We start from the raw sequence: 26,330 nt of genomic DNA, 5'->3' as shown, positions 1-26,330 counted from the left end.
AATCGGTCGAACGTTGTCCACAAAACCGCTAAATCTTCGTCGTTCTTGATCTCAAAAGATGTGAACTCAATGTCTCCCTCGTCGTTAAGCGATGGCGAGCGGTACTCGAGCTTGACAACCTTTCGATTTTCGGGATATTGCAATAGCGTGTGGAGCGACGTTATCAACTCCGCAAACGGCGTGTCGCGCGAGAAGCGAAATTGGAACGACATCGGGTAGCCGGTGGTGAAGTAGACGAATGCTAGGTGGGGGTAGGTTTGTGTCATTTGTGTTTCTAGGTGTGAAGAGGATGAAGAAGAGTGTGTTATATTTATAGACTTATTGGAGTAATAATGGCCCAACAAACCCTATCTTGCATTCAGTGGATGTTTCGGAAATGAACTTCCGAAAATTGGAGGCAGACTAGTATATTTCGGAAGTTCATTTCCGAATTATACAGAAACAGGCATAAATTTTGCATTTTGTTGATTGCTTAGTGTTTTGTGTAAAAAATACAAAAGGAATTCAAAATAGACATAAATTAGACAATGATGACATAAAACATACTTATATTATATATGTATTGAATCGGTCCGATTTTACATGATAAACAACAATACATACAAAAATGGTCATTACAAACAAAAAACGATCCGGAACAAACTAAAATTCACCGAACCAATCGGTGGATCCTAAGTCCAAAATAGGTACGTTCTTTGACCGCTCTCTATTTTGCTCGCGCTCTTCGCTCATCATTTCTTCAAACTCCGCCATTCTTGAAACGAAAGGATCCGGCCAAGTCTCCGCCTCATTTGAACGATGTGTCGTCCATTGACAAGAAGTAGCCGGTATAGGACACCCCGGTTTCAAAAACACTTGGACGAAGTGCCGCGATCGTAGATAGCCGATGCATAGGATGCGGCTCGACGCGTCCAACGGCGGTCGACTATGAAGTGGAAAGAAAGTCTCACTTAGTCCAAACCTCGTCAAATCGACACACACCATATCATATGCACTTGCTATTAGATGACCCATGTTGGGGAATGACATCCACTTCGAAACCGGAGCGATACCGGTAAGTGATGGAACAAGTGAATCATGAATTTTCGCAAACTTTTCTTGATTTTCATATAGTCGTCCGTAGATGTCCCGATACGAAGTTAACTCCGCAATAAGTTCCCTTCGGACTAAAGTGTGATTATTTTCCCCTTTACCGAGCAAACCTGCAACGGCCCGATATCCACAATTGTCGTCGCCTCCAACATCAACGATGTTATCGATATATTTGTGTATAAAAAGTGGCATCTCATCAATGTATACAATGGGTGATTTTTTGATCGGCGGTGTGCGAGGTGGCTTCGAAATACGGGCTCCTTTGTTACCACTACACTTGGACTTTGGTGTCGGTGAATCCGGGAATGATGCATCAACATGTTCAAAGTAGGAAGGAGATCGTTTTGTTGATGTGTCTTCTTGTGTAACTTTGGACTTTTTCGGTGCACCTTTCGTTTTAACCGGTTGAGATGGCGGTTTCAAATCGGTGGTCTCCGGAAATGCAATTTTTCGCAATTGTTCTTTATATGCATTTTCGTTGTGTCATCCGCTTTAGCAAACTTCTCCATTATCACTTCCAACTCGTCGGAGATGGTGATTTTGGAGTCATTTTCTTTCGGCGGGTCAAAATCATCAAAACGAAGCTTCTTCCAATGGTCGGCTACCTCATCCATGCGTATTGGTGAATTCAACTTCTTCTTTTTTGAAAGTATACAAGCACATGGAAGGTCGTATGTCTTTCTAATGGTACACCCACATAAAGAACTATTCGGCCCCGTGGTCTCCGACCGCTTCGCTTCATGAAACAAAAAATTCAAACCCGTTCGGGATATGTTATAAATCAATTGGGAGAATAAAATTTGGCCCTTATACCGGTGTTCCATAACCGTCTTACTCCGACCGAACGATGTTTGAATTTCATTGTGTTTATTTTCATGCATTTGGTTCACGGTGTCCCATCCCCGACACAAATCTCCCTTGCTATCACCCAACCACCTCTTAAAGACCGCATGTGCGGATTCAACTCGGTTAGTCGTGGTGCAACCAAGATGTCTAACTCGATTTGTCCAAGCGCACACGACTTTTTCTCTGACTTTGTCAAGAATGGTGGAGTCGACGTAATGACAAAAAGTCTTAATGGAACCACACAAAGACCTAAAGTGTACCAATTTCTCGGTATACACCTCTTCGGAGTATCCATCTAAAATTTCCCCCCATGCCGCCATTATCCTCTCAACCACAACACCGGCTTTGATAACTTTACCGTTTTCATCCGGCCTTTCTTTTGTCCCAACCGCGGGTTTCAACTTACTTCTCACGTTGCAAGTTATGTGATACCGACAAAGTAACGCGGTCGATGTCGGGAAGACGGTATCAACCGCATTCATCAAAGCATTGTCCCGGTCGGTGACAATGACTTCTGGCATAACCTTTTGATCAACCAACAAAGACTTGCATATTCCCAAAGCCCATGTAAAGTTTTCTTCTTTTTCACACTCCAAAAAAGCAAATCCGACCGAATAAGTCTTGTCCGTCGAGGTCACACCGACGATCTCTAGAAGAGGAAGCCTATACTTGTTTGTCTTGTATGTCGAATCCATGATAAGAACGGTTGGAAATGTGTTGAACAATTTGATACTTTCAGGATGAGTCCAAAAAATATCACGCACCGTAACTTTGTCCTCGGACGTTCGGAAGCTTGACACATATTTGTTATCGCCTAATAGTTTCAAAAGTTGTTGCATTTCCGACCGAGGACCCATTTTCAAAACTTTGAGATTGTGTCGTTCATTGTAAACTTGCTTGATATTTGAAACGCTATCCGGTTTTTTACGCTTCAAATCGGCAAGTATGTTGCGAGGCGCCACTTTGACTATCGTTAAATCCGAAATCACATTCTTCTCTTCGCGGGACAAACGACACGCCGTTGGATGTCCGTGTAACTTGGAATCCAAGGCATGATTATGAATTCCACAAATTACGGTTAAACGCCACAAATCATCAACCCTCCGAGTCGCCCGCAACTTAAACGGACACCCGCACTTTCTCGATCCCGTGTCTTCGTGTTTTAGCACCTGGTTTGATTATGCATAACTCCCACCCCGTTCGCAATTCAAAACAATGAAAGCTTTCCGCCTACTATTTTCATTGTCGGACCTTAAAATTACAATTCCAAATCCAAGTTTACTAGCTTCGTTCCGAACCCAATCAATCAAATGCTCGCGACTACCGAAGCTCCGATCATTTGTAAATTGTTGCCGAACATCAACCGCATTGATCATAGGTCGAACGTCGATAACCGAATCGTTATTAACGTTGGCAACTTCCGGAACTACTGCGTCATCGTCTTGCACAATGTTGTCCGGATGCACCATACCTAACATATGCAAAAATTAGCAAAATTGGCCAAAACTGTTTTTTTTAACTGCCAGGGCATATTTCGGAAGTTCATTTCCGAAATTTGTTAGGTAATATATTTCAGAAATGAACTTCCGAACCATCGCAGGTTTCATCAGAATTTTGTTGAATCAATGTAGTGAAATAGGGGGTGAAATGGGAGATGTTTACCTCAAATTGTAGCCTTCTATGCTCCCTTTGACGTGATCAACGGTTTGAAACTTGATTTTGAGACGAAAAATGGATGGAGATTGATTGAGTTTTGGAGAGGGTTTGGAGAAGTTTTGGAGAAAAAATGATGAAATAGTGAAGGAGGGAAAATTGTATATGCAGGAATATTTTCGGAAATGAACTTCCGAAATATTCACGGTTTTGAATTTTTTTTGACTTCGGAAATGCATCTCCGAAAACACCACTTTTTTGGTGTTTTCGGAGATGCATTTCCGAAATGTATGAAAAATCTTTAAAAAAAATAACTTCGAAGATGCATCTCCGAAGCAGGGGTAATTTTGGGATTTCGTTGGGGGTGACCCCCATAGGGAGGTGGGTAAAGAAATTTTCAAAGATTTTCCTCTGATGTTCAAATCTTGCCTTAAGCTTGTCCAACAAAATCTTGAGATCTTTTGCATTTGAGTATTTTGTTTGTAAGCCATCATCAAGGTGGTGCTTAATTATCCGATTCACTTTCGACTTTTTCATTGCCATTTCTTCTGGTCAATTGTCAATTTTCTTGAATTGTCTCCTTCAAGAATTTTGTCAAGTCCCTCACATGCAAGAAACTCAATTAAGTTGTTGTTCCAAGTTATGTAGCTGTTCCCATTTATATTTTAATTTTTTAATTGATACTTAACATTGGACATGTTGTATCTAGAATTCATATGAACATAATCAATATTGAATGCATAAACTAAAATAAAATACTAATTTATTCAATAACGACGATTATAAAAATAGTAATGGAAAAATGATCAATATCGTTAATGATACGTAATTTTTATCTAATTCTTCATGCTTGATAATACTGATAAGGAACAAAATAATGACAAGTAAAATGATGAATAAAAAAGAGCATTTGTCCATTTGAACCATCACAATACAATACAGCTCATAAAAATAAAACCACCTTCTAACAGCTACACTTAATATAGGATTAAGTTACAACTCTATCTAGCCGGATCACCAACACCAAATCAAAAACCACAAAAAGATTTCACACTAACATACCACATGATTGGGTGCAAAACTTGGTACCTTGTAAAGTTAGAAACATAAATGACCCATTGGTAATTTAGATAAAGAATGAGGCAATGGTGTCAATTATATGTACCTATGTGTCAAAACATGGGAGTTCTTTCATTTTCTCAAAATATTGGAGATAAAGAGAAAGCTTGAAGAAAGGGAGAGAAGTGGCGGGCAAGGAGAAAGAGAGGTTTCAACCAAGGATGACAAAACAAACTTGGCCTGATAGCCATACTCATGTTGTCTGCATTTTTTCGCAGTCCCTTTTTCCAAGCTTTTGCAAAAACGGCATTAACATGTTATTGCAAATTTAGTCTTAAAAGGTGCGAGGAAAAATGTTATTGCAAATTTAGTTTTAAAAGGTGCAAGGTAACATGTTTAAGCAAGGGGTTGGCATTAAAAAGTTCTTGCGGCATTTACTAGGGCCAGTAACAATCACTCTACCTCCCTATCTCTCAACACATATTCTTCTGTTGTGTGAAATCTGAAAGTCGTACAAATATCAGTCCATATGAAACTCACGAAATAGGTGTTTAATAAAAAATGACAAAGTTCTATGAAATTCTTCCAAAAACAATTTTATAAAGAGCATGCTAAACATCTTTTGCATCTCAGTTCCGTCCAATCAAATACAAGCATGTAAATTCGCGGGATTGAGAAAGCATGTAAATTCGCGGGATTGAGAATGCATGTAAACATAGTTGCAAAGTATAGAGGAAGCTAACAAAGTATAACATTAGTGTTTCCGCAACAAAATTCATAACAAATAAAGCAAAACACCATTTAAAACAGGGACTATTATAAATTCATACACCTGATAAATGAAAACTGTCTTAAACCAACAAAATGACTCGTCAAAACTAATTTAGAACAGTAACAGAGGATGCAAGCCCTAATATTCTGCCACACAAATTCAAGCTGCCACGGCCTTCTTGGATTTCTTTGATGGTCTGCAAAAAAGATATTTATTTAAAAAATTATACAATGAAAGGACTAAAGATAGTAGATACAGAACAGGACAGGCATAAATTATGTTACTCACTGGGTTTGCTTTGCAACTTCAGCTGGTGGAGCAGCAGTAGGAGCTGCTGCTGGCTTCTCTCCTCCTCCAGGACCCTAAACATTTTATAAACAAGCGACAAAATCTCCATTATATACTTGTTAACACGGTAAAACTAAAATCATGCAGAGCCATGTGTAAATAGAGATTTTGAAGAATAGTAAATGGAACTCACTTGAGCAAAACGCTCCTCCCTGCGCGCAAACTTCCTTTCTCGGCTGGCCTTGTTCTTGGCACGCTTGGCCTCAAACTGGTCTGACAAGGTCTTCTCTCTTGCCTTCTCAGCTTTAGACTTGTGGATGCTCTCCATTAGAACTCTCTTATTCTTAAACACATTACCCTTAACCTTCATGTACATGTCATGGTACATATGCTTGTCAATCTTCTTAGACTCACGGTACTTGCGGAGCAAACGTCTGAGCACACGCATTCTCCTCATCCAAAGGATCTTGGTTGGAAGCCTTGCCTCCCTGGTACCCTTACGCTTACCTAACAGAATTCAGACAAACCCAATTAGGTAATAATTCACCGTCTCCTTATTAATAACCAGAAAGTCATTTTATGCCAGCTCAAAAACACACACTCACAAACTCGGTAATTTTCATATTTGACAAAACTAGATAAATCTAACCAATAGATGAGAAACTAGTTAAAATATTAATATCTTCACAGTTACATATTGAAAAGAATAAACTGCTATTGAATCTAAAAAAAGTTTCTAAATCACTTTTTAACTGTAATAGTTATGCAGGTGTAAGCATTATTCAGATACGATTTGGTTAAAAGAACAAGTTTCATGCTGAACATGAAAGCTATTTTGATAAACTTCTTATTTCAAAAAAAATAAATTGATTAGCTTCTGGATAAAAATCATTTACAATGGAAAATAAGAAAGAAAAATCACTTTGTAAAATTGTAAAAACACAAAATTACTTGTGTTCTCTAATAAATCAAAAAACAATCATCACTAAATTATATCATATAAAAAACACTTCAATTTTAACTGGCAAGCAGAATAAAAAAAACAAATCATTGTAAAAAGTGTAAAAAATACACAACTTCTGATTTTCTCATAAATCCAAAAATAATTATCACTAAATTTAACCATATCAAAATCAGAGTTATTTTAAACTGCAACCTAAATCATGAGTTCAATATCCATTCAAAATGAAGCTAATAAAAAATAAGGGTAATAAATTACCATATCCAGAGTGTCTTCCCTTCCTCTTAGCTTCCTTCATACGACGAGCACGTGACCTGGAATGAATCTTGGTAGGTTTCCTGATGATAAACCCATCCTTAACCAGCTTCCTTATGTTTTGGCCTACAAATCAAAATCCAATCAAAAACCCTAAAAATAAGATACAGAAGCTGAATCTATACAATCACAATCAAATCAATGAAATTCAACGATAAACGAGGTAAGGTTGAAATTGCTTACGGGAATTAGCCATAGAGATCTCATTTCCCTCGTTTGGATCGAGCCAAACTTTTCCCCTTCCGCACTTGAGGACACTGGCGGCGAGACGTTTTTGGAGTTTGAGCGAAACCATGTTTCCCTGTGAGTAGAAGCTAAGGCTATCGCAGAATGGTGGAAGGGATGCAGCCTCGAATATAAACCTAGGGTTTGGAATTTTGTAATGGGTTTACGGGTTGTTTTCATTTGTCTTAAAAGCCCATTTGTTCTATCTCCTTGGCCCAATAATAATAAAACACTTTTTAGTCAATAATAAATTTAAATATTTGAACTAAAACACTTTTATACTTGTTTTTATTTTTATGAATCTTTTATATTTTATAATTTGTATATATATTAATAAAAAATAAATACTATATCTCAAGGGAACAATATATGTCCTTTTTTATAATTTTATTTGTCTTACTTATGAAATTTTTTATAATTAAATATAAATAGACACAAATAACAACAACAAATGAACAAGGATATTTCTTATGAGTCACCATGGAAGGTCTATAATACAATGGTTAACGTTTGCAATGATCAGAGATGGGTGTATCTACAAGGTTAATGCTTTAACGCTCAAGTCACTAAAATTAGGGTGGTGAAACTTGCAACTGTGTGGCTGAATGACATCTGAGAGTGATTGAGAGTCATGCTTGTATTGGGGTGACAGTTAGAATTTTCGTCGGTTGGTCTGACATGAAACGCGAAGAATCGTTGAATGAATATCAACCTAAGAGATATAAAATGGGTTCTACTTCAATGTGGTGCCTGAGTAAGGGCGTCTTCTTTTTTTTCCACTGGAGTGGAATTTGTGGGTGGGTCGGGCCTTTGGATTGGCCAATCTAATTAGGCATTTGGCCATCCCTAAACAGTTGTTTCCCAAGTCCTTATCATTAGTCATGAAGTGTGGATTATTGATGTGAGAGATTTGAGATTAGTCCTTATATGATATCCATCGTACAAACCCGACTTGGTGGGTAAAATGGTATCTTCATCAGTACAACTCTCGGAATACAACATCTGGTATGTTCTTAGGGGAAGCATTGAGTTCCAAACCTTAGTCAACTTCGTATGAAAACTCAGCACGCTCGTCCAAGAAGTTCCTCACTCGGAATGGGAGTTGTCCATGGATGGCGCCTCTAACGTAAAAGGGAGCAGTGTGAGGATAATGCTCGAGGGATCGGGTGACTTAGTAATTGAGCAAGAGCTAAAATTTTGATTCACAACTAGAAAAAACCAAGCTGAGTACGAGGCACTCGTAGTTGGTATGATCCTCGCTCTCGAAATGGAAGCCACCAAACTGAAAGCGAAAATCGACTCTCACTTGGTCGCCAACCAAGTATTGGGACAATACAAGGCCAAAGAGCCTATGTTAATAAAGTATTTATAGAAGGTATGTCATCTGTCTTCCCAATTCATTTCCTTCGAACTAGAATATGTTCCCCTCGAAGGTCGCGGGGTTCACTACGAGTGTCATACAAGAGACTTTGGTCTCCCCTAGCATCGAGGCAGAAGAAGTATATTTTATAGAGCTCGATCTAAAGTCTAGCTAGATTTCGCCCATACTGTGTTACCTTCAATTAGGTGACCCCCCACCCGATGAAGGGGGATACAGGAATATCAGAAGAAAGGTCGCCAAGTACACCATACTCTTTGGGAAGCTCTACAAAATGGAAAATGTCACTCCTATGTTGAGGTGCCTAGATGAGAGCGACATCGCTTTAGTCCTCGCGAAGGTCCATAAGGGAGCCTGCAGCAGCCATATTGGCGGAAAAGCTCTCGCCCATAAACTATTAAGAGCACACTATAATTGGCCCAGATTGATGAAAAACAACATCTCCTTTGTCAATAAATGCAACCAATGCCAAAGACATATCGGCCTTCACCATGCCTTGACATAATTTCTCTAATTGATGACCTCGCCCTTGCCATTTTACCAATTGACGACCTTCACCACGCCTCGACATAATTTCTATAACTATGAACAATCACTCATATGCTTTATTGCACAGGGACCTCCTTTTTTTATTTTTCTTTCTTTGAACAATATTTATGCAGTACCTTCACTGAAAGATCGTTGTCGCGCCTTGTGGAAATATTTATGTTGGACTTTCACCGAAGGATCCTCGCCACCCTTCGTGGTATTATTTATGTTGGACCTTCACTAAAGGATTTTCGTCGCCCCTCATGGAAATATCTATGATGGATCCTCACAAAGGATCATTGGCTCCGCTCGTGGCAAAATCGATGTGAGACCTTCATCAGAGGCTTCTTGCCACCCCTTGTGGCAATATCAATGTTAGATCTTCACCGAAGGATCCTTGTCGCCCCCTCGTTGAAATATCTATGTTGGACCTTGAGTAAAGGATACTTGTTGCCTCTCGTGGAAATATCTATGTTGGACCTTCACTGAAGGGTCCTTGTCGCCCCTCATGGCAATATCTATTTTGGACTTTCACTGATGGATCCTTGCTGCCTTTTGAGGCAATAGACGTACAAGGAACCCTGATAGAGCGCTCGGCTGCCCTTCAGGGTAGTATATATATATATATATATATATATATATATATATGTGTGTGTGTGTGTGTGTGTGTGTGTAACAGATTTATGCGATAAGACCTTGGTTACCTCCATAGGCGATTACGACCCTCGGAGGAGGATCCGTGTAGCCCTCTCGGGTTGTCCCAAAAGCGGCCAGAAGAATTTTCTCCTTAGGAACTCAGTTTCTTCTCGAGCGATATAGCTTGAAATCACGCTTAAATGGGCGTGGCCTGTATCAAGCCCCTGAGACTTGGTGCAATTCTTACTAGAGGGCTCGATAGAAGTCCTGCCTGAGAAGCAAAGCGCTCCGCCTAAGGGATTTAGTGTCTCCCTAGCCGGGCTACGTGATGGGGCTTGGAGATCCCATATAAGAAGAGTTTTCGTCTGAGAGATTGAGTATCTCCCCGGTCGATATAGCTTTGAAATCATGCTTAAATGGGTGTGGCCTATATCAAGCCCCGGAGACTTGGTGCAAGTTTTGCTATAGGACTTGCTAGAAGTCTCGTCTAAGAAGTAAAACACCCCTCTTGAGGGACTTAGTGTCTCCCCTACTAGGCTTCCTGATAAAACATATGGTGGGCTCGGTGTCTCGACAGCCATGCCATATGATCTAGGAGCGGTAAAATTATGGATTATTTGAGGTTAAACAAAAGCTCACAAGGGAAAACGGTAGTCCCCGTGATACTCCCATTAATAGAGAGTAAATAAAATTCATCCTCTACCAAAAGATTCGTGCCTGAGGGACTGTGTAGTGTTATATTTGTACATAACCTTGCCTAAGGCAATATATTCAGGACCACTCTAGAAAGGGGAGACAACACGAGGTCGCCCAAAAGGAGGCACCGACTCGCTCTTTAAGTTTTATTGTCCATTAAGAAGAATTAACTTTAGCTTATAATGGAGGTATGAAGTGGAATACAGACTTACTACTCAAAGTTTGGAGATTTTGAGAACTTTGGTGTTTGTACACAAAGAAAGACAAGCTTGATATTAGAGCTTTCAAATTTGTATTCACTAATTATCTGGGAAGTGTGAAGGACTACAAGTCGTGGAAGATGGATCCTGGAGGAGGATTAAGGTTTGTGATAAGAAGGAATCTTATGAAGAAACCCGCATGAGATGAGGTGGAAAGATCTGCAGAATCTAGACTAAGAAACAACAAGGTTAGAGGAAACTCGGCTTGAGGTGGAGCTTTCAACTAGTGTGACTACAAATACGAGGAGGATTAGACTCTGACTTTTAGTCCATGTAGCAGATAACTTATGTCGGCTCTTGACTATCGATGGGCTAGAGATAAGGAGAATGAGAATATTGTTCCACCATTTATCATGCTCTAAATGAAGTTGAAGATTTGCACGACTCATAACCAAACACCTTCAAGAAAGAATTTGAGAGTAAATAGAGCAAAAATGATTGAAGACCGTGAATGAAGAAAATGCATTCATTGGAGAAAAACCACACTTGAAAACTTGTGGATCTACCTAAGAACCAAATAATTGCTGGATGCAAAAGGATTTCCAAAAAGAAAAAACGGTATTGTGGAAATTGAAGAGTCAAGGTTCAAAGCAAGACTGCGGAAAATGATTTTACTCAAGTGGGGGGGGGGGGGGTTACATTGAGTTTTTCTCACCAATGGTAAAAAAAAATTGTTTGATAAGGGTTCTTATGGTTGTTTTGAATCAATACAATCTTGAGCTAGAAGAAATGTATGTGAAAACCTTTTTTTTACATGGAAACCTCGAAGATACAAACTACGCGAAATAACCGAAAAGGTTTTGTAGAGGACAAGCATAAGGTGAGTCTTTTGAAAAAAAATATTTGTATGGGTCATAACCACAAATTATTAGGGGTTGAAACAAAGCTCTAGACAATAAAATTGTCGATTTGATGATTTTTTTTGAAAGAATAATTGTGAGAAATTGAGAAAAGAGTGGATTATTCTTATTTCACTATAGATCAGTAAAGCTAAGACTGTTAACACTTCTTTGAATTATGACACAAATATTTTGATCTTGCAATGTCTTTAATATGAAGATGAGAAAAAAAAAATGAAGAGTACTCCTTATATAAGTGGAGTTGGAAACATCATGTATGAAATAGTTTGTAGTAAAGTTAACATATATGATTAGCATAATCAAGCCGACCCAATCAATCAAGAGGCCCTATTCTAATTTACAAAATAGAGCTAAATTAATAAAATATAATTTTAAAAATTATGATTTTACACCAGTTTAAAAAAAAAAGTGATATAAAATGATATATGTTTGAAAACAAATTATGATTTTACACAATTTTTTTTTTTGAAAAAATAGATGTAAAATCTATTGTTTTTGTAATTAAAAATAATAATTGAAATCCCCAAATTTTGGGTGCAGCATGTGGATAGTCGACCCTGAACATAATGAGTTCATTTATAACAAATTGAAGTCATGTATATTAAAAAGCTTTAAGATAAATTTTGAGATATTTGAATAGATCGTCGAAAAGATCACACAAGAATAATTTAAGATGTTTTGGAAGAATATGTAGATGCAATGCAACTATGTTGGAGATGTGAATACTAGAAATTAGTTATGAATGTATACATTATAATTACCAAAATATCATTTATTTGGCTAATGATAATCATCCACTGTATCATAAAAGAACAAAATACATTGATATCCATTTGCACTTTTTTATGATTAAATATAAAAATAAAAATAAAAAAGTGATTGAAAAAGTTGTTTCTGTGTGTTAATCAAAAAGTTGTTTCTGTGTGTTAATCAAGTTAGTCTGTAGATCAAGGTTGAAACATTGTTTGAATTTGACTAATTTTGATGAAGAGTATTTCAAAACTGACAACAACATTAAGGTGGTTGATGGTTAATTTAACATCACCATCAACTTAAAGGCAAAGTGGAAATTTATTGTGTATGCTTTTTAAATCTTTTTCATGTCAAATATAATAACTATTCTCGATTATATAGGAAGCATGCCAAGTTGATGAGCCGTGAAACATGTAATCACGGATGGTGCATGACCCTTACTCTATCTAGACTCTAGTGCATACTTGGCACGATTAAGTCACTCAATTTCAATACCAAACAAAATTGTAGTGGCCAGATGTTATCGATTGAAAGCATTTTGCTCAAACTACAATTGCGGTGAGTTAACAAAAACAAAACATGGGACATATCCAAACACGTGTCACTCATTTTCAACGTATGGAAACCTCATCAGATACCGAGTAATGAATCCGAACAAAACGAAGAAGAGGCCCGATTCTGTCTCACTCTGCATGCACCATCTTGATCTTACCATCTTTTATTATTTATAAGATAAGATAATAAACAAGCTTCATCTCTTGGTTTTGCTTTTTCTATGAACAATGGAAGATGAAAGGACAAACAGAGATGGAAAGAGGAAAACAAACACTTCTTTAGGAAGAAGAAGCTTAACTATTGGTGGTGAAGGTGGAATTACTGGACTTCTTGTGTTTGGTGGAGCCTTGGCCATTGCAGGTTTCATGGCTGTGACTTCTTTTGGAAACAAAAAACATAAGAGAAAAAGCATCCATCCTCACCACCAAGAACAATATTTATTGGATGATGATGATAAAGCTTCTCTTCAACATTCAACAAACCAGTTTGGAGAGGATGTCACATCGTATGATATAATAATTATTTAATAAATAACATATCACACATGCATACCTAAGTTAATTGCTAAATGTATCTTTTATTAATAATTATGGATATAATGTTAACATGTGTCAGTTGTTGTTGCAGCTGTTTGACATCCAATGAGTGTGCCAAGACAGATGATTCCTCGGAGTTGCAACCCTTGATTCTGGTGATTTGTCCATATTTATTCAATGCAGTTGTGAGAGTTTTTGATATATATTGGCTTTAACTTGGATGTTGAATTTGGTTCAGGAGGAGAAAATTGACAATGAACCCAATAGTGATTGCCTTCATCATCAGGAAATTGCATTCTCTGACTACTCCCAGCCAGAAAGTGCAACATCCTCAAACGAAAATATGGTTGTGGAAGAAAGTTCGGAGTTGTTTAACAACTCCGGTGACTGTGAACAAGAGGAAGAGAAGGGTGAATCTGAAAATAGCCTAATAACATCTACTGAAACAAATGATGAGGATGATGACACGGACTCTGATGATGCTACGGAGGAGACTGGGGAAGAAGATAGCTTAGAAGCAACAGAGACCACTTCCCTTGATGACAATGAGGAGTTGATGGAACATGAATACAAGAAATACTACTGTGAAAGCAATGTTTGCAGTGACTTATATGCAGATGATGGTTCCTACTATGCTTCAAACAAGACAGCACCAAAAGAAGCAATGTGGAACAAAACAGCAAGTTTCCCTGTGGTGCAGAAAGTTCAACCATCAATATTGGCAACCTGGGTTATGCCTATGCTGAAGCTAGGATTTCTAATGTTCCTAGCTGCACTGACCCGTGGCCTACTGCAATCTCTTTATGTTCTTGATGACGATGACTCTGTAATAGCCCCATGAGGTGAAATTAGGATCAATGTTTTTTTTTTAAACAAAAAGGATCAACATATATAAATATATAATGTCAGAAAAACATATATAAATGTATGTGTGTTTTATGAGTTAAGATCAATATATTTGTTCATTTTAAATGAGTTTTGGAAATGTACATTGCTATTATCAGTTAGGTTACAAAACCGAGAAAGTATATTCTGAGAAGCCACATTTCAATAAAGTAAAATTATGTATATAAAAGAAGATATGGAACTTTTTACAAGTAAAAAAAAAAAGAAAGAATTCAGAATGCTCGTCTGCTGACCCTATCCTATATAAAGAATGCCATCATACCGAGCACTTAATCACACGTTTGGTAGGAATGGAATTAAAGTAAAGATATCCTAGCAAGCTCCTTGTGTAAATGCTGCACAAGTACTTTACAGTGTATACTCTTTTATCCTATCACTCTTTTCTATATACAACAATGCCTTCAGTTTCGAGTTTCTGAGACTTTGGCTCAATTGGCTGGACGCTGCCTGTTTATTGGGTTAGTGAATTGGAACAAATATATGAGAACTGTAAACCAAAATTTAGACATATAAATGTCTGCGCTTCTGCGGACAAAACTTAGTTCAAGATCTGATCATTCATCTAGCATTCGAGAACGCCATGGTTTTCCATCAAGCTTGGCCAGCTGCAGCCAGTAGACCATCCCAAAACACCCAGTATTTGATCTACTCTAGAGCAAGCATTCACCTGAGGAACAGAATAGCTGTGTAAGTTGACCATGAATACATAAATTCAATGAAACAATGATCACAAATTAAGAATCAAGCAAAACCAGGGTTAGAGATGATACAGTACCAAATTTTCTAAATTTCCTTCTATATGAAATAGCATAACAGCCATTCCCCTTCCTCGATCAATCTCAGCCTGGCCATTGATAAGCCAAAATAAATAAGTACTTGTATGATGTCAAAGACAACATCCTATATTTGAGTATAGTATAATTTATGGGGACTTGGTTTAACCACTCACCACACAAGAGCATATGGTTATATCTGCTGTGGCCAATACCGTACTGACCTCCGCCATCATGCCTAAAACAACGGTTTACAAGTTTAAAACCAAGATAGTGAATTAATGTATTTCTTAAAAATTTAATTACTAGATGAAATAGTAACGGTTAAAGAAGCAATGTGTATATAGACCTTCATTTCACCAGCCTATCATTAAGTTGTGCCCTTACCTAGTGAATATACTCCCATGATATCATTTTACTTTTATTATTATTGCAGTTGAAAAAATGCAGTTATGAAAAAGTTCATCGACCACAATGTGCATAGCATCCAATTTACAGGCATGAAAGATCAGGAAGCTTACCTCTTCGGTCTATGCATACTAAAGATAACCATTGGATAGAGTGTCCTTCTATATTGTGCCACGAGGCAATTTTATGGGCTTTCCATCTTTCTAAACCTGGCAGGACTTCTTTATATTTTGGATTGTTTACTTGAATCATATTGGCAACATGGTTTCCCTGCAACATCATGTCCCCTTTGCCATTCAAACTTAAATGATGCACATGCTTATTGTGTTTTCCATTGAGCTTAGGGGTCCATGCACTTCCATTCTTACTCTGGAGGACAGTCTCACTTCTTTCTGAAGTTGATATTTCCACACCGTTCAATAATATTTTCCCACTCCTATCTTTAGAACCACTGGAACCATTTGGCAGCTTTTCAGATTCTCTATCTTTGTCAGAATCACTTAGAAATTCATTAACTGCTTCTGTGGTGATATCAGCCGCGGAAAGTGCAGCTTGTTCCTTCAGAAACTACAAAAAAAAAGTATAAAACGATTAAACTACAGATATAGCATAAAATTTATAGGAGTTAGCAAATCATGCTCAAAATTTCTCATGTGACCTACTTTCATTATTTTATGTCTCGCACTCCGTGTTTTAGCATGTTGCAACCACTGCTTATGCCTTTGAAAAGCTGATTTGCTGGAAAGTGCCTGGTAACAAAGTTATGAGCTCCAATGAAGTGAAAGGTATGCATGATATTTTGACTAACTCAAAGACCATTTATGAAAATTTATGTAAATATGAAAGCTGGAATAATTTCCTTATACTAGCATAATATCACTTGTCAAACCTAAGCCATTAACACAATGTCAATAACAAAAAAGATATTGATAACTGATTCCATAATATATTCTAAAGAAAATAAACACAATGAAAATGAAATAAATCTCTAAGATTGCTTCCTTAATGATATGGATAACTAATTCCATAATATATTCTAAAGATACACTAAGATATTACAAATTTATCATGATGATATGCTAAGACTCATATTCTAAAATAGAATGTTCGTGAATATACAGATTTTAATACCCAAAATATTTGACAGCTCGTGATTTGATAATAAATCTGAAACTTAATAACCGTAGGCAATCATATAACTTGATTAACATCACAGCTTGCAAATTAGATTTGTGTTCTGGGTTTTTTAATGTGAGCAACCTTTCACATGATAAATAATAAGGATCACCAATTACCCCACTTTTTCTCCTTTTAAATTACCTTTTTTTAATTTCGTGGTAAGAAAAAGATTACAGAGATGCTAATCTATAAAATCAATAGGAAAATGAGTAATTAACATGTGAAAAAGTGGGCACTTAATAATCTGTATATGTGCAAGGTTGCACATTTTAGAAAAACCGTTCTATTTTTTATATTTTCAAAATTTTATCACTTTCCCGTTGCATCAGATCCATCAATCCAAATAGCAAATATATGGGGTGAGTTTAACAATACTGACATTATATGTGATTATCTCTACAACTTCTGCATTAGCAAGCACGCGTGCAGGAGAAACAAGGTTGCCATTGACCTGCATTAAACCAAACATCTCAATAATAATACCATAATAAAAATGCTTTCGCTTTGTATGTCTTTTACTGACCAACACTAAATTCCATCAGTATGAAAATAGTGATACCTTTGCAGCTACCATCTTGTTGCCAATTTCAGTGTGTATCATATAAGCATAATCAATTACTGTAGCACCTTGAGGTAGATTCCTAATCTACATTAAAATATGGTGAAAAAAGGAAATATCACGAAACTGCAGATGGTTTAATTTCTGATTCAGGATTCTTAATTATCTTCAGCAAATTGGATGAAGAAATACTGCCGCATAGTATACGATATAGTCCACATTACCTCTCCCCTGGGTGTAAATACAAAGACTCGACTGCCCAAAAGATCTCTTGTAACAGTGTCCACAAATTCCCTAGAACTCATGTTGCCAACAAACTCTTCTTGCCACTCCCTAATAGCATTGAGCCAGCCAATCTGTAGAAAAGGCTCGTGAAATAAGTACCGAGATTTTAATTTTTGGTGCAAAGCCAAGACCAACAGCGTAATAGCATTAAAATTGAGTAATAGTTATACTAAGCTCTCTCTTTTAAACGTGATTTCTATCATAATCAATCAGGGATAGATAGCATACTCTGAGTGCAATGTTGGCATTGCTAAGACACACTGTCTTCCCCCTTGAGCTTTTACTGCTGGGCACTGCACTTCCAACCAGTCCAGTAACAAATTCTCTCCCACTATAATGAGCTGCAATGCCCCTCTCAGCTATCAAGTCCATTTCTTCTGTTCTAATCTACAAAAATAAATAATAAATTGAAGAGGATAAACTCATTAGAAAATTTTAAGGTGAACTTCATTCAGATCAGCTAGGGCAGTAGGGAAAATTCCTTGAAGAAAATGGAACATACAAAAATTAAATTTTGAAATAACCAAATAAAGACTACCTGGATTTCAAGCCTGAACATACTCTCATACAAAAACGGAATCACAATGCTATGAAGACTCTTGTACCCATTAGGTTTAGGGGTTGCAATATAATCTTTCATCTACAAAAAGTAAATCCAATATTTCTTACTAAACCAAAAATTTCTCACAAATCAATGAAAATATGTTACTCTTAACTAATATTATGTATTCTAAATAGAATAAAAAACAACATACGTACAGATCTAGGATTTGGGGTCCAAATTCCATGGATCAACCCCAGAACATGATAGCAAATCTGCAGAAAACATGAAAATGAGAGAAAGGCCTTTGATATACCATGTAAAAGGTAGAGCAAGTGGAGAAAAATCAGTTGTCAATGAGTAATTGGTTACCAGCTGTGGACTGCATAAAGGCCCATCTCCAATGTACGGCTTTGGTTTAATAATGATACGAAGCTGGATACATCAAACAGTTGATGACTCAATAAAAAAACACAATTTATTCAAATTCTTTATAGCACATTAAGCTTTTCAAGGTATAAATCTAGGTAACCTGTGCAATTTGGTTAATCTCATTGATCAAACCTTTAGATTTGAGCACAGCTTTGTAGACACTGCAAATAATCAATAATATTTCTTAATTAATAGTCAGTGAAAGAAGCACCTAAAATTCCAATAAAGTATGCACGCAGTATGTATGTAAAATGTATGTGATATCGAACAAATCAGCCACCGTGAACAGGTGGATAAACAAAAATGGTTGCAGTGGCACTGAGTATCATGGATTAACCTGTAAGGCTCTTTGCAGACAGCTCGAATTTCTGTTTTAACTGTCAAAAGGTCTAAGAATTGATCATCTTGGATTTTCTTTAACAATATTTTGTTAGCCTATCAAGAAATGGAGAAGAAAAAAGGTTTAATAACTAATGCAATGATGCACAATCACCCAGAAAAAAAAGGTTTAATAAATGAACATATAGAGGTGGCATTGCAGTAATAATTTATCTGCTTTTCTATATTAACAAAAAATTAATATAGCCTGACCAGCACTACCTCTAAAAGATCTTTCTCATGTTCTTTGAATAAGTCAGCAACTCTTCTCTTCACCTTTGCATAATCTTCAGCATTTGTGTACATAAATGATAGGTTTTCTAGTTCTGACTGCATCATAAAAAAAGCATAATTATGAAGCAGGATCTAAGAGAATTTCCCCCGTGTCAAGAAATACGCGTATTTTATAATAATGTTGAAAATAAGTATTTCTATCCTGAGTTCTAGTCTATTTATATGGACTTGTGGCATAGTAGGAACAAAATATGCATGCAAGTTCTTAGCATTGGCAACAGTGAAATTATACCATACCTTAATTTGATACATCCCAAGCAACTTTGCCAAAGGAGCAAATACCTGTAATGTTTCCATCGCAATGCTAGTCTGTACACAGCATACTAAAGTTAGAAAACAATTTTAGAAACAAGGCCGGTCCATCACGAACTCAACACAATTGATATACACATAACATGTTAAAATGACAATACTTCTATATTCTTCATGATATAAATACCCAAAAAGGCTCATTCAGTATTTTTGACATTGTCATTTTTTTTCTACAAAATTCGTGATATTAACAGAAAGCAATAAAGGCTACTAAGAGAGATGGACAGCTCTTCATAAAAGAAATGCAATTCACTTTCAGTTTCAAGACACTGAAGATTAATGGCAAGTGGACTAAATGGATATGAATTGTAATTTAAAGGTTAGTGACAATGACAACAGATGTTGCTCATATGCAACATTTCTATCAAAATCCTTAATTTGCGTGTCTGGCTTAGGACCAGCCCTAGCCTAAAGCAAGCGAAGTTTTAGGCCTCTATTTTTATATTATTGAGACTTCTAAATCTAGTCCTCCTTACTCTGATTATATATCAAAAGTCCCACACAATAATCACATATTTGGCAACAGCGCAGCGGTAACAATGTGTTGGTTACTACGTCCTTGATCACGGGATCGAATCCAACATATCTCAATTTGCTCTTTTTGTAAGGAACAAATTATTTCCAAAAATAAAAGAATATCTCTCAATGGCATCAAACACAGTGAGCCTTGATTCAAACTAAAAAATTAACCTTCGCGCCACTGCATTTTAGCAATAAAGTACAGCTCATACAATATATTCATACTTAAAATGCTATCATTAGTTGGACTCATAATCTGATTCACTTAACCATTGTGGCCTACTTAAAGAATTTAATCAAGCTCTAGGATTGTTTACACACAACAAAAAATTACATCAATTATAGTTAATAAATAATAGTCACGCTTTAAATATATATAAAAGTTATAACATATATAAAATGTTGTTAGTTTTAATAGGGCCTTGTATAAATTACACTTTATGCTTCAAATTACGTTGGGCCAGTGTCCCTGGCAAGGACACTTCTGTATTATTTAAAAGTAAAAGGATTGGAATGGAAGGCCATGTTAGTTTTCTTATTTGTGGCAAAAGAATGATAAAGAGTCACCAGTAGATTATTCAAGTCAATGGAACTTACTTGTTTATGTGGAGGCATGTGTGATAGAGTGCGCATGTTATGTAACCTATCTGCTAATTTGACGATAATAACACGAACCTGCAGTGACAAGCAAATTAGTTGCCAAGCTAACATCAACATACTATAATACTCTGGGAAGTGACAAGTAACTTTTTCAAAAAAGAAAAAGAGAAGTAACTTTTTCAAAAAAGAAAAAGAGAAGTAACTTTTTCAAAAAAGAAAAAGACAAGCAACTTTTATGTAAAAGAGGTCACCTCCTCAGTCATAGCCAGAAACATTTGCCTTAGGTCCTCTGCTTTCACATCTTGAGCAGAATCTTTTTCATTCTTGTACTTCAACTTTCCCAGCTTTGACACCTAGTTGGGATTGAGAATGTAATGTGAATCCAATGTATGTAGCAAACATATGAATATGGTACCAAAGCCACTAACTTTATATAATGTTTCATTAATACATTAAAATCTAGGTTACCAAAATACCTTGGTCTCTCCTTCCACAATGTGGCGCACCGTAGCACCAAATTCTTCCTCTATCCTCTCAAAAGTCACAACATCTGTATCTTCAACCGTGTCATGAAGTAATCCAGCAGCAATTGACTCCCAATCAAGTTCCTAGACAAATGGTTGGATTTATTCATTATAAATATTGATTTGTTATATGCATATATAATTATATCAACCATATTTCAGAAGAGGTAGCATTCTTAAAAACTCACAAGTTCTCCAAGAATTCGTGCAACCTCAACTGGATGAATGATGAAGGGTTCACCGCTGCGCCTTTTCTGACCATCATGAGCTTTAAATGCCAACTGTATCAACCAGGAATAAAACAGAAACAAAACAAAAAGGTAATTTTCTACTATATCGACGAGATTGTTTTGCCCAAACAAGTATATTAAGATTGCTTTGTTAAGGTAGTCAGCTTACCATAAAAGCATTATGGACTAACTCTAGTTCTTTAGGAGGAAGATACGAGATCACGGGCTTAAGATCCTGTTGCAATTAAATAATATTTAGTACAACTCAGGCTCAAACAAAAAGAACGTCCCCATTAGGAGAACTATAATCAACAATACACATGCCAGGTTCATAAAGTTCAGGATCCTACCTCCCACAAGCTTCTAGGGGAAAACTCGCTGGCAGTATCCATCGAAAAAGCCGAAGAACAAGATAATTTCCGTTGTCTAGGAGCAAATCTAGAAAAGATAGATCTAGAGAATCCATCACGATGTGTGATGCCATTGCCAAGTGTTTCATCAGAATATGAACCTACTATACTAAAGGCTTCACATGCCTGCAAATTTGCAAGATTGATAGTAACCTAGTTATTAACAACAACAATATCAAAATAAAACACTCAAGTCTCAAGCAACATTAGAACATCAAATTTGATTTAATACGAACATAAAAGCAGTAAGGACCGTCCCAAACAGACAGCTAAGTTGGTATGTTGAACGACGCGAGTTCTAAGTTCTAACCAAGAGGTTCAGGGTTCGAACCTTGAAAACTAACCTAAACACTAACTAATTAACATTTTCCTACAAAAATAACTGCAATAACGATCCAAGTTCAGGGTTCGAACCTTGAAAACTAACCTAAACACTAACTAATTAATTATTTCCTACAAAGCATACTAACTCAAAACAAGAAATGCCAAAATCGCCAAGGGAACTGCAAAACTTACAAAACTATATCCATTCCTTCTTCCATTCCGCCCATTCAACAAGTAATGATGAGGACGAGCCGTAGTAGCAAGAAATCCAGTAAGAACCCTAGGAGATTTCCACGCACACGATTGATAACTACAATCATGTCTTCCATTTCCATCCCCTCTCCACAAATTACACGCGTTTACACACTCCAACGAAACTGCACACAAAAATAAACGAACATTTCCAACGTTTCATCTTCAACAATAACAGAACTACTCAAAACCGATAAGCAACAAAGCAAATAATTCAAAATTGAATATGCTCCGATTGATTGCGTATGAAAGAATCAAGCTACAGGCGTAAATTTGAGTGATAATTTTGAACATTATACTGAAAACGAAAACACATGCACGCAAAATATCAAGGATGTGAGGGTTTTAGCAGTGATGAAACGTACCTGACATGGAAGGAGTAGTAGATGCCATGATTTGAAGATGAGGAATCTCATTGAAGATTGAATTCCATGAGTGTGATGATAGGTTTTGGAGGAAAAGGGGAATCGGAAAATTGAGGAGATGGTTTTTGCGGTTATGTGAAGAGAGTGAGAGAGAGAGAGAGTGTCTGTGTGTGTCGAGAGCGAGAGAGAGGCCAAAGAAGGACAGATAACAAACACAGCAGCAATGCAAATGGGATATCCTGTTTCGCTCAGTCCACACAAATACCGTTTTATTAAGATATTTTTATTTTTATCTTCTTCTTCTCCTTCCATCTATTTTTTTTTTTTATTAGTCACTAAATCAATAAATAAATTCATGCTTCAAATTTTAATCATATTATAGTATCATGTTATATGATAACCCTATGACTTTGTTTGGATTAATGGATTCATATAATTGATACAATAGTATCATGATATAAGATAACCCTATGGTTTTGTTTAGATCTATATAATCGAACAGAGAGAGCAGAAGCGATATTTTATTGTTTGAATTATTTAAAATTGGATGGAGTGGAATACAATGGATGGGTATGAATTACATTTCATTCCATCATTTATCATTATATTTCTTTCCCTTAGATTTGAATGGAATGAAGAACTTATTTTGTTTCGTCTCAAGATTTTCCAAAACAATATAATGAAATTTTCATTACGCTATGTTTCATCCGACTTTGTTACTTTTGATTCTGATGTGTTCAGTTCCAAACATAGATGGTAACTTATAGTAAGGATAAGGCTTAATGCATCTTTTGGTCTCTTAATTTAATTTAATGTTTTGCTTTAGTTCCTTAACTAAAAAATGTTACGAAGTAGTCCCTTAACTAACATTTTGTTATCTTAAATGGTCTCTTCCGTTAGTTTTTGTCAAAAAAAACGTTAAGTATTGCCTTGCTGGACATTTAGAATTTGATCTGGAATTTGTTTATTTTATATTGATTTAAAATTTGGAAAATAAAAAAGAAACGTGCTGAAACGTATTAGGGCAAAGTTTCAATGAGAGAAACATCATTTGCATTTTGAAGACGAAACGAAGTTGAAGACGAAACAATTGGGACGAAACGAAAGTTGAAGCCCTAGCACCTTTGAAGATAAAACTAAGACGGTCTGCAATCAAATAATGTTTGAAGAAGAAACCCTGAGGTACGAATACTCAACTGTAAGTTACTAAAAATGTAAAAAAAAAAATCCTTAGTCATCTTCCTTAATACTTCTTCTATCTTATGTAGCTTGAATAGGTCATAGAGATGAAGTTTGATGTATTATGCATCATTCTGGTGAATTTTTAAAGGAGTTTGCTAATTTTACCAAGTCGGGTTATAAAGGGTTAGAGACAATTTGGGATATTGATCCTGATTATTGGAGTTATTTTGAAATTTTAGGTAAGTTAAAAGAGTCAGGTTATCCAACTGTAGATAAGTTTTGGTATTACGATGAAATGAATGTTAATGACATTGTTCTGTTGGAAGACGACAAGGGAGCTAAGAAGATGAAAACAATTGCAGTGATGACTGTGGCATGCCATTTATATGTTACTCATCCTCTTTCACAGCCTGACATTATTAAGGAACATATACTTTAACTAGAATACTCAATTCCCATTGTGTTTGAAGATGTTGTGGATGAAGGAGTCAACTTGAATGAGGTCCCCACCATGTTTGAAAATGTTGTGGATGAAGGATACAACTTGGATGGGTGTTTCTTAAAGGGATAGTATGGTAGACAAATACTAGATGCCCTTGGGAGGGACCCAAATGATCAAATGATTCCAATTGCATCTGCTGTTGTCGAGGGTGGAACTAAAGATTCATGAAGTTGATTTTTGGAATTAGTTACAGCTGATTTGGAATAAGTTGGTTTTTAGAATTATTGATAGCTGATTTGGAAGGAGTCAAATTCTGCAACACTTACACCATCATAAGTGATGAACAAAAGGTTAATATCTTCATCTGTTTTAATGATATTAAAGTCTATTTTAATAATTTCTCACATGATTAAATATTCATATGTTTTAACTGTATTGCAGGGTTTGTTGCCAACACTTGAGGAGTTGCTACCTGATGTTTACCAAATGTTTTGTGTTAGGTATCATTATCTTAATATGTTTACTATGTAGTCCCCCTGTTGTTTAATAAGTTTCATTGTAGTCCCTTTATTATGACAAGGGTTTCAAAGTAGTCCATTCAATGTGTTTGCATACATTTGTACAACAACTTCAAGGAGAAGTTCCCATGTCTTAAACTAAAGGAACTGATGTGGAGGCTGCAACTGCTATTCATGTCAATGCATGGGAGAAAATCATGCTTGAAATCAGGGGTGTTAATGAGGAGGCATTTAATCACCTTATCAAAATTTTACTAAGGTTCTTGAGCAAATCAAGGTTTAGGACTAGTACAAGATGTGACACTTTGGTGAATAATATGTCAGGGGCTTTCAACTATATAATTGTAACTGCAAGAGCCAATCCAATTGTCACTATGCTTGAAGAAATAAGAGTGTATCTTAAGTAGATATGGGAGTCAAATAGGCAGAAGATTGCCAAATACTAAGGTACAATTCTACCAAATATCAAAAAGAGGATGGCAAGGGAATCACAAAAAACAAACCATTGGATTGTGAGGTAATATGATTATAATATGCTTTTATAATCTACATGTAATATCTTTACAATTCTACCAAATATCAAAAAGAGGATGGCAAGGGAATCACAAAAAACAAACCATTGGATTGTGATTTTTACATGTGCTACAGGCACATAGGTGAATATGACTACGAGGTCAAGCATATATCATTCAATGGGAAAAAATATATTGTTAATCTTTCCAAAAAAGAATGTTCATGTAAGATATGGATGCTGACAGGGTTGTCATGTTGTCATGCAATGACATGCATGAAGGATTAGCATTTAGAAATTGATGATTTTGTATCTGACTGTTATAAAAAGAAATGTCATGAAACTTGTTTTGCATAAGTTATTTATCCAGTTAATGGGGAAACTTTATGGACAAAAACTGATGTTGTTGATCTTCAACCATCACTCATTAAGAGATAACTTGGTAGGCCTAAGAAAAAAGGAACAAAGAGGCCAGAGGGATGGTGAGAGATGAGCCACATCTAAAATGAGTAAAACATGGAATCAAGTGCATTCGTTGTCATAAGGATGACCACAACAAGGCCACATGTAAACTGCCAGCACCACAAGAAACTTCAAGTCAACCACCACAAGCACCTTTAAGTCAGCCACCACAAGTACCTTCAAGTCAGCCACCACAAGCAACACCAAGTCAGGCAACACAAGCAACTCCAAGTCAGCCACCACAAGCAACTCCAAGTCAGGCACACCTTCAACTCAACCACCACCAAAAAAAGAAAAGAACACTTCAGGGGGGATTTGTGTCAAGTCAACATAATTTTTTATTTTGGTTTGATACTTTTGTTATGTTGTTTTGAGAATGCTATGTAATTTTGCATTATGGGAAACCTTTTATTATGGGAATGATATGTAATTTTACATTATGAATCACAATGTCATTTTGAACTGGTATGTAATTTTGTACTGCTTATTGAAATTATATGGCTTATATTGC

The 26,330-nt window shown here is 36.3% G+C and overlaps 3 protein-coding genes across 3 annotated transcripts; 1 reads left to right on the top strand and 2 right to left on the bottom strand.

Annotated features, from left to right (window-relative positions):
* Window positions 1–5,347: 5,347 nt before the first annotated feature.
* On the bottom strand, window positions 5,348–7,332 carry LOC131638142 (large ribosomal subunit protein eL19y-like). Its single transcript, XM_058908691.1, has 5 exons — window positions 7,170–7,332; window positions 6,930–7,052; window positions 5,904–6,217; window positions 5,711–5,784; window positions 5,348–5,618 (listed from the first exon to the last, which is right to left on the bottom strand). Exons 1-5 carry the CDS (start codon window positions 7,279–7,281, stop codon window positions 5,582–5,584), a joined length of 660 nt encoding a protein of 219 aa, XP_058764674.1. The 5' UTR covers window positions 7,282–7,332; the 3' UTR covers window positions 5,348–5,581.
* A 5,733-nt stretch (window positions 7,333–13,065) lies between these two features.
* LOC131638140 (uncharacterized) lies at window positions 13,066–14,385 on the top strand. The gene is made up of 3 exons (XM_058908689.1): window positions 13,066–13,382; window positions 13,505–13,568; window positions 13,652–14,385. The coding sequence occupies exons 1-3, from the start codon at window positions 13,105–13,107 to the stop codon at window positions 14,252–14,254; spliced, it is 945 nt and encodes a 314-aa protein (XP_058764672.1). The 5' UTR covers window positions 13,066–13,104; the 3' UTR covers window positions 14,255–14,385.
* Window positions 14,386–14,439: 54 nt separating this feature from the next.
* LOC131638139 (putative GTP diphosphokinase RSH1, chloroplastic) lies at window positions 14,440–22,956 on the bottom strand. The gene is made up of 24 exons (XM_058908688.1): window positions 22,705–22,956; window positions 22,280–22,464; window positions 21,704–21,889; window positions 21,523–21,588; window positions 21,312–21,404; window positions 21,076–21,207; window positions 20,851–20,952; window positions 20,597–20,674; window positions 19,406–19,477; window positions 19,097–19,204; window positions 18,834–18,931; window positions 18,597–18,657; window positions 18,437–18,499; window positions 18,283–18,339; window positions 18,062–18,163; window positions 17,752–17,910; window positions 17,463–17,594; window positions 17,239–17,325; window positions 17,059–17,130; window positions 16,163–16,249; window positions 15,614–16,067; window positions 15,269–15,330; window positions 15,095–15,163; window positions 14,440–14,986 (listed from the first exon to the last, which is right to left on the bottom strand). The coding sequence occupies exons 1-24, from the start codon at window positions 22,730–22,732 to the stop codon at window positions 14,882–14,884; spliced, it is 2,658 nt and encodes an 885-aa protein (XP_058764671.1). The 5' UTR covers window positions 22,733–22,956; the 3' UTR covers window positions 14,440–14,881.
* Window positions 22,957–26,330: the final 3,374 nt, after the last annotated feature.

Source organism: Vicia villosa, unplaced genomic scaffold (assembly GCF_029867415.1).
Source record: "Vicia villosa cultivar HV-30 ecotype Madison, WI unplaced genomic scaffold, Vvil1.0 ctg.002187F_1_1, whole genome shotgun sequence".
NCBI classification, from domain to species: Eukaryota; Viridiplantae; Streptophyta; class Magnoliopsida; order Fabales; family Fabaceae; genus Vicia; species Vicia villosa.
The sequence above is the reverse complement of the archived record's forward strand: the minus strand, read 5'-3'. Positions and strand labels throughout refer to the sequence as shown.

Excerpts from the sequence above, each read along its gene's own strand:
- LOC131638139 (XM_058908688.1), bottom strand. The coding sequence starts at position 22,732 with ATGGCATCTACTACTCCTTCCATGTCAG. Across the intron at positions 21,589-21,703 it reads CCCCTAGAAGCTTGTGGGAG|GATCTTAAGCCCGTGATCTC; the intron begins GTAGGATCCTGA and ends TAATTGCAACAG. Across the intron at positions 18,340-18,436 it reads CTTTATGCAGTCCACAGCTG|ATTTGCTATCATGTTCTGGG; the intron begins GTAACCAATTAC and ends TGTTTTCTGCAG.
- LOC131638142 (XM_058908691.1), bottom strand. The coding sequence starts at position 7,281 with ATGGTTTCGCTCAAACTCCAAAAACGTCTCGCCGCCAGTGTCCTCAAG. Across the intron at positions 7,053-7,169 it reads GATCTCTATGGCTAATTCCC|GCCAAAACATAAGGAAGCTG; the intron begins GTAAGCAATTTC and ends TTTGATTTGTAG. Across the intron at positions 5,785-5,903 it reads GGGAGGAGCGTTTTGCTCAA|GGTCCTGGAGGAGGAGAGAA; the intron begins GTGAGTTCCATT and ends TAAAATGTTTAG.
- LOC131638140 (XM_058908689.1), top strand. The coding sequence starts at position 13,105 with ATGGAAGATGAAAGGACAAACAGAGATGGAAAGAGGAAAACAAACACT. Across the intron at positions 13,383-13,504 it reads TTTGGAGAGGATGTCACATC|CTGTTTGACATCCAATGAGT; the intron begins GTATGATATAAT and ends TTGTTGTTGCAG. Across the intron at positions 13,569-13,651 it reads AGTTGCAACCCTTGATTCTG|GAGGAGAAAATTGACAATGA; the intron begins GTGATTTGTCCA and ends AATTTGGTTCAG.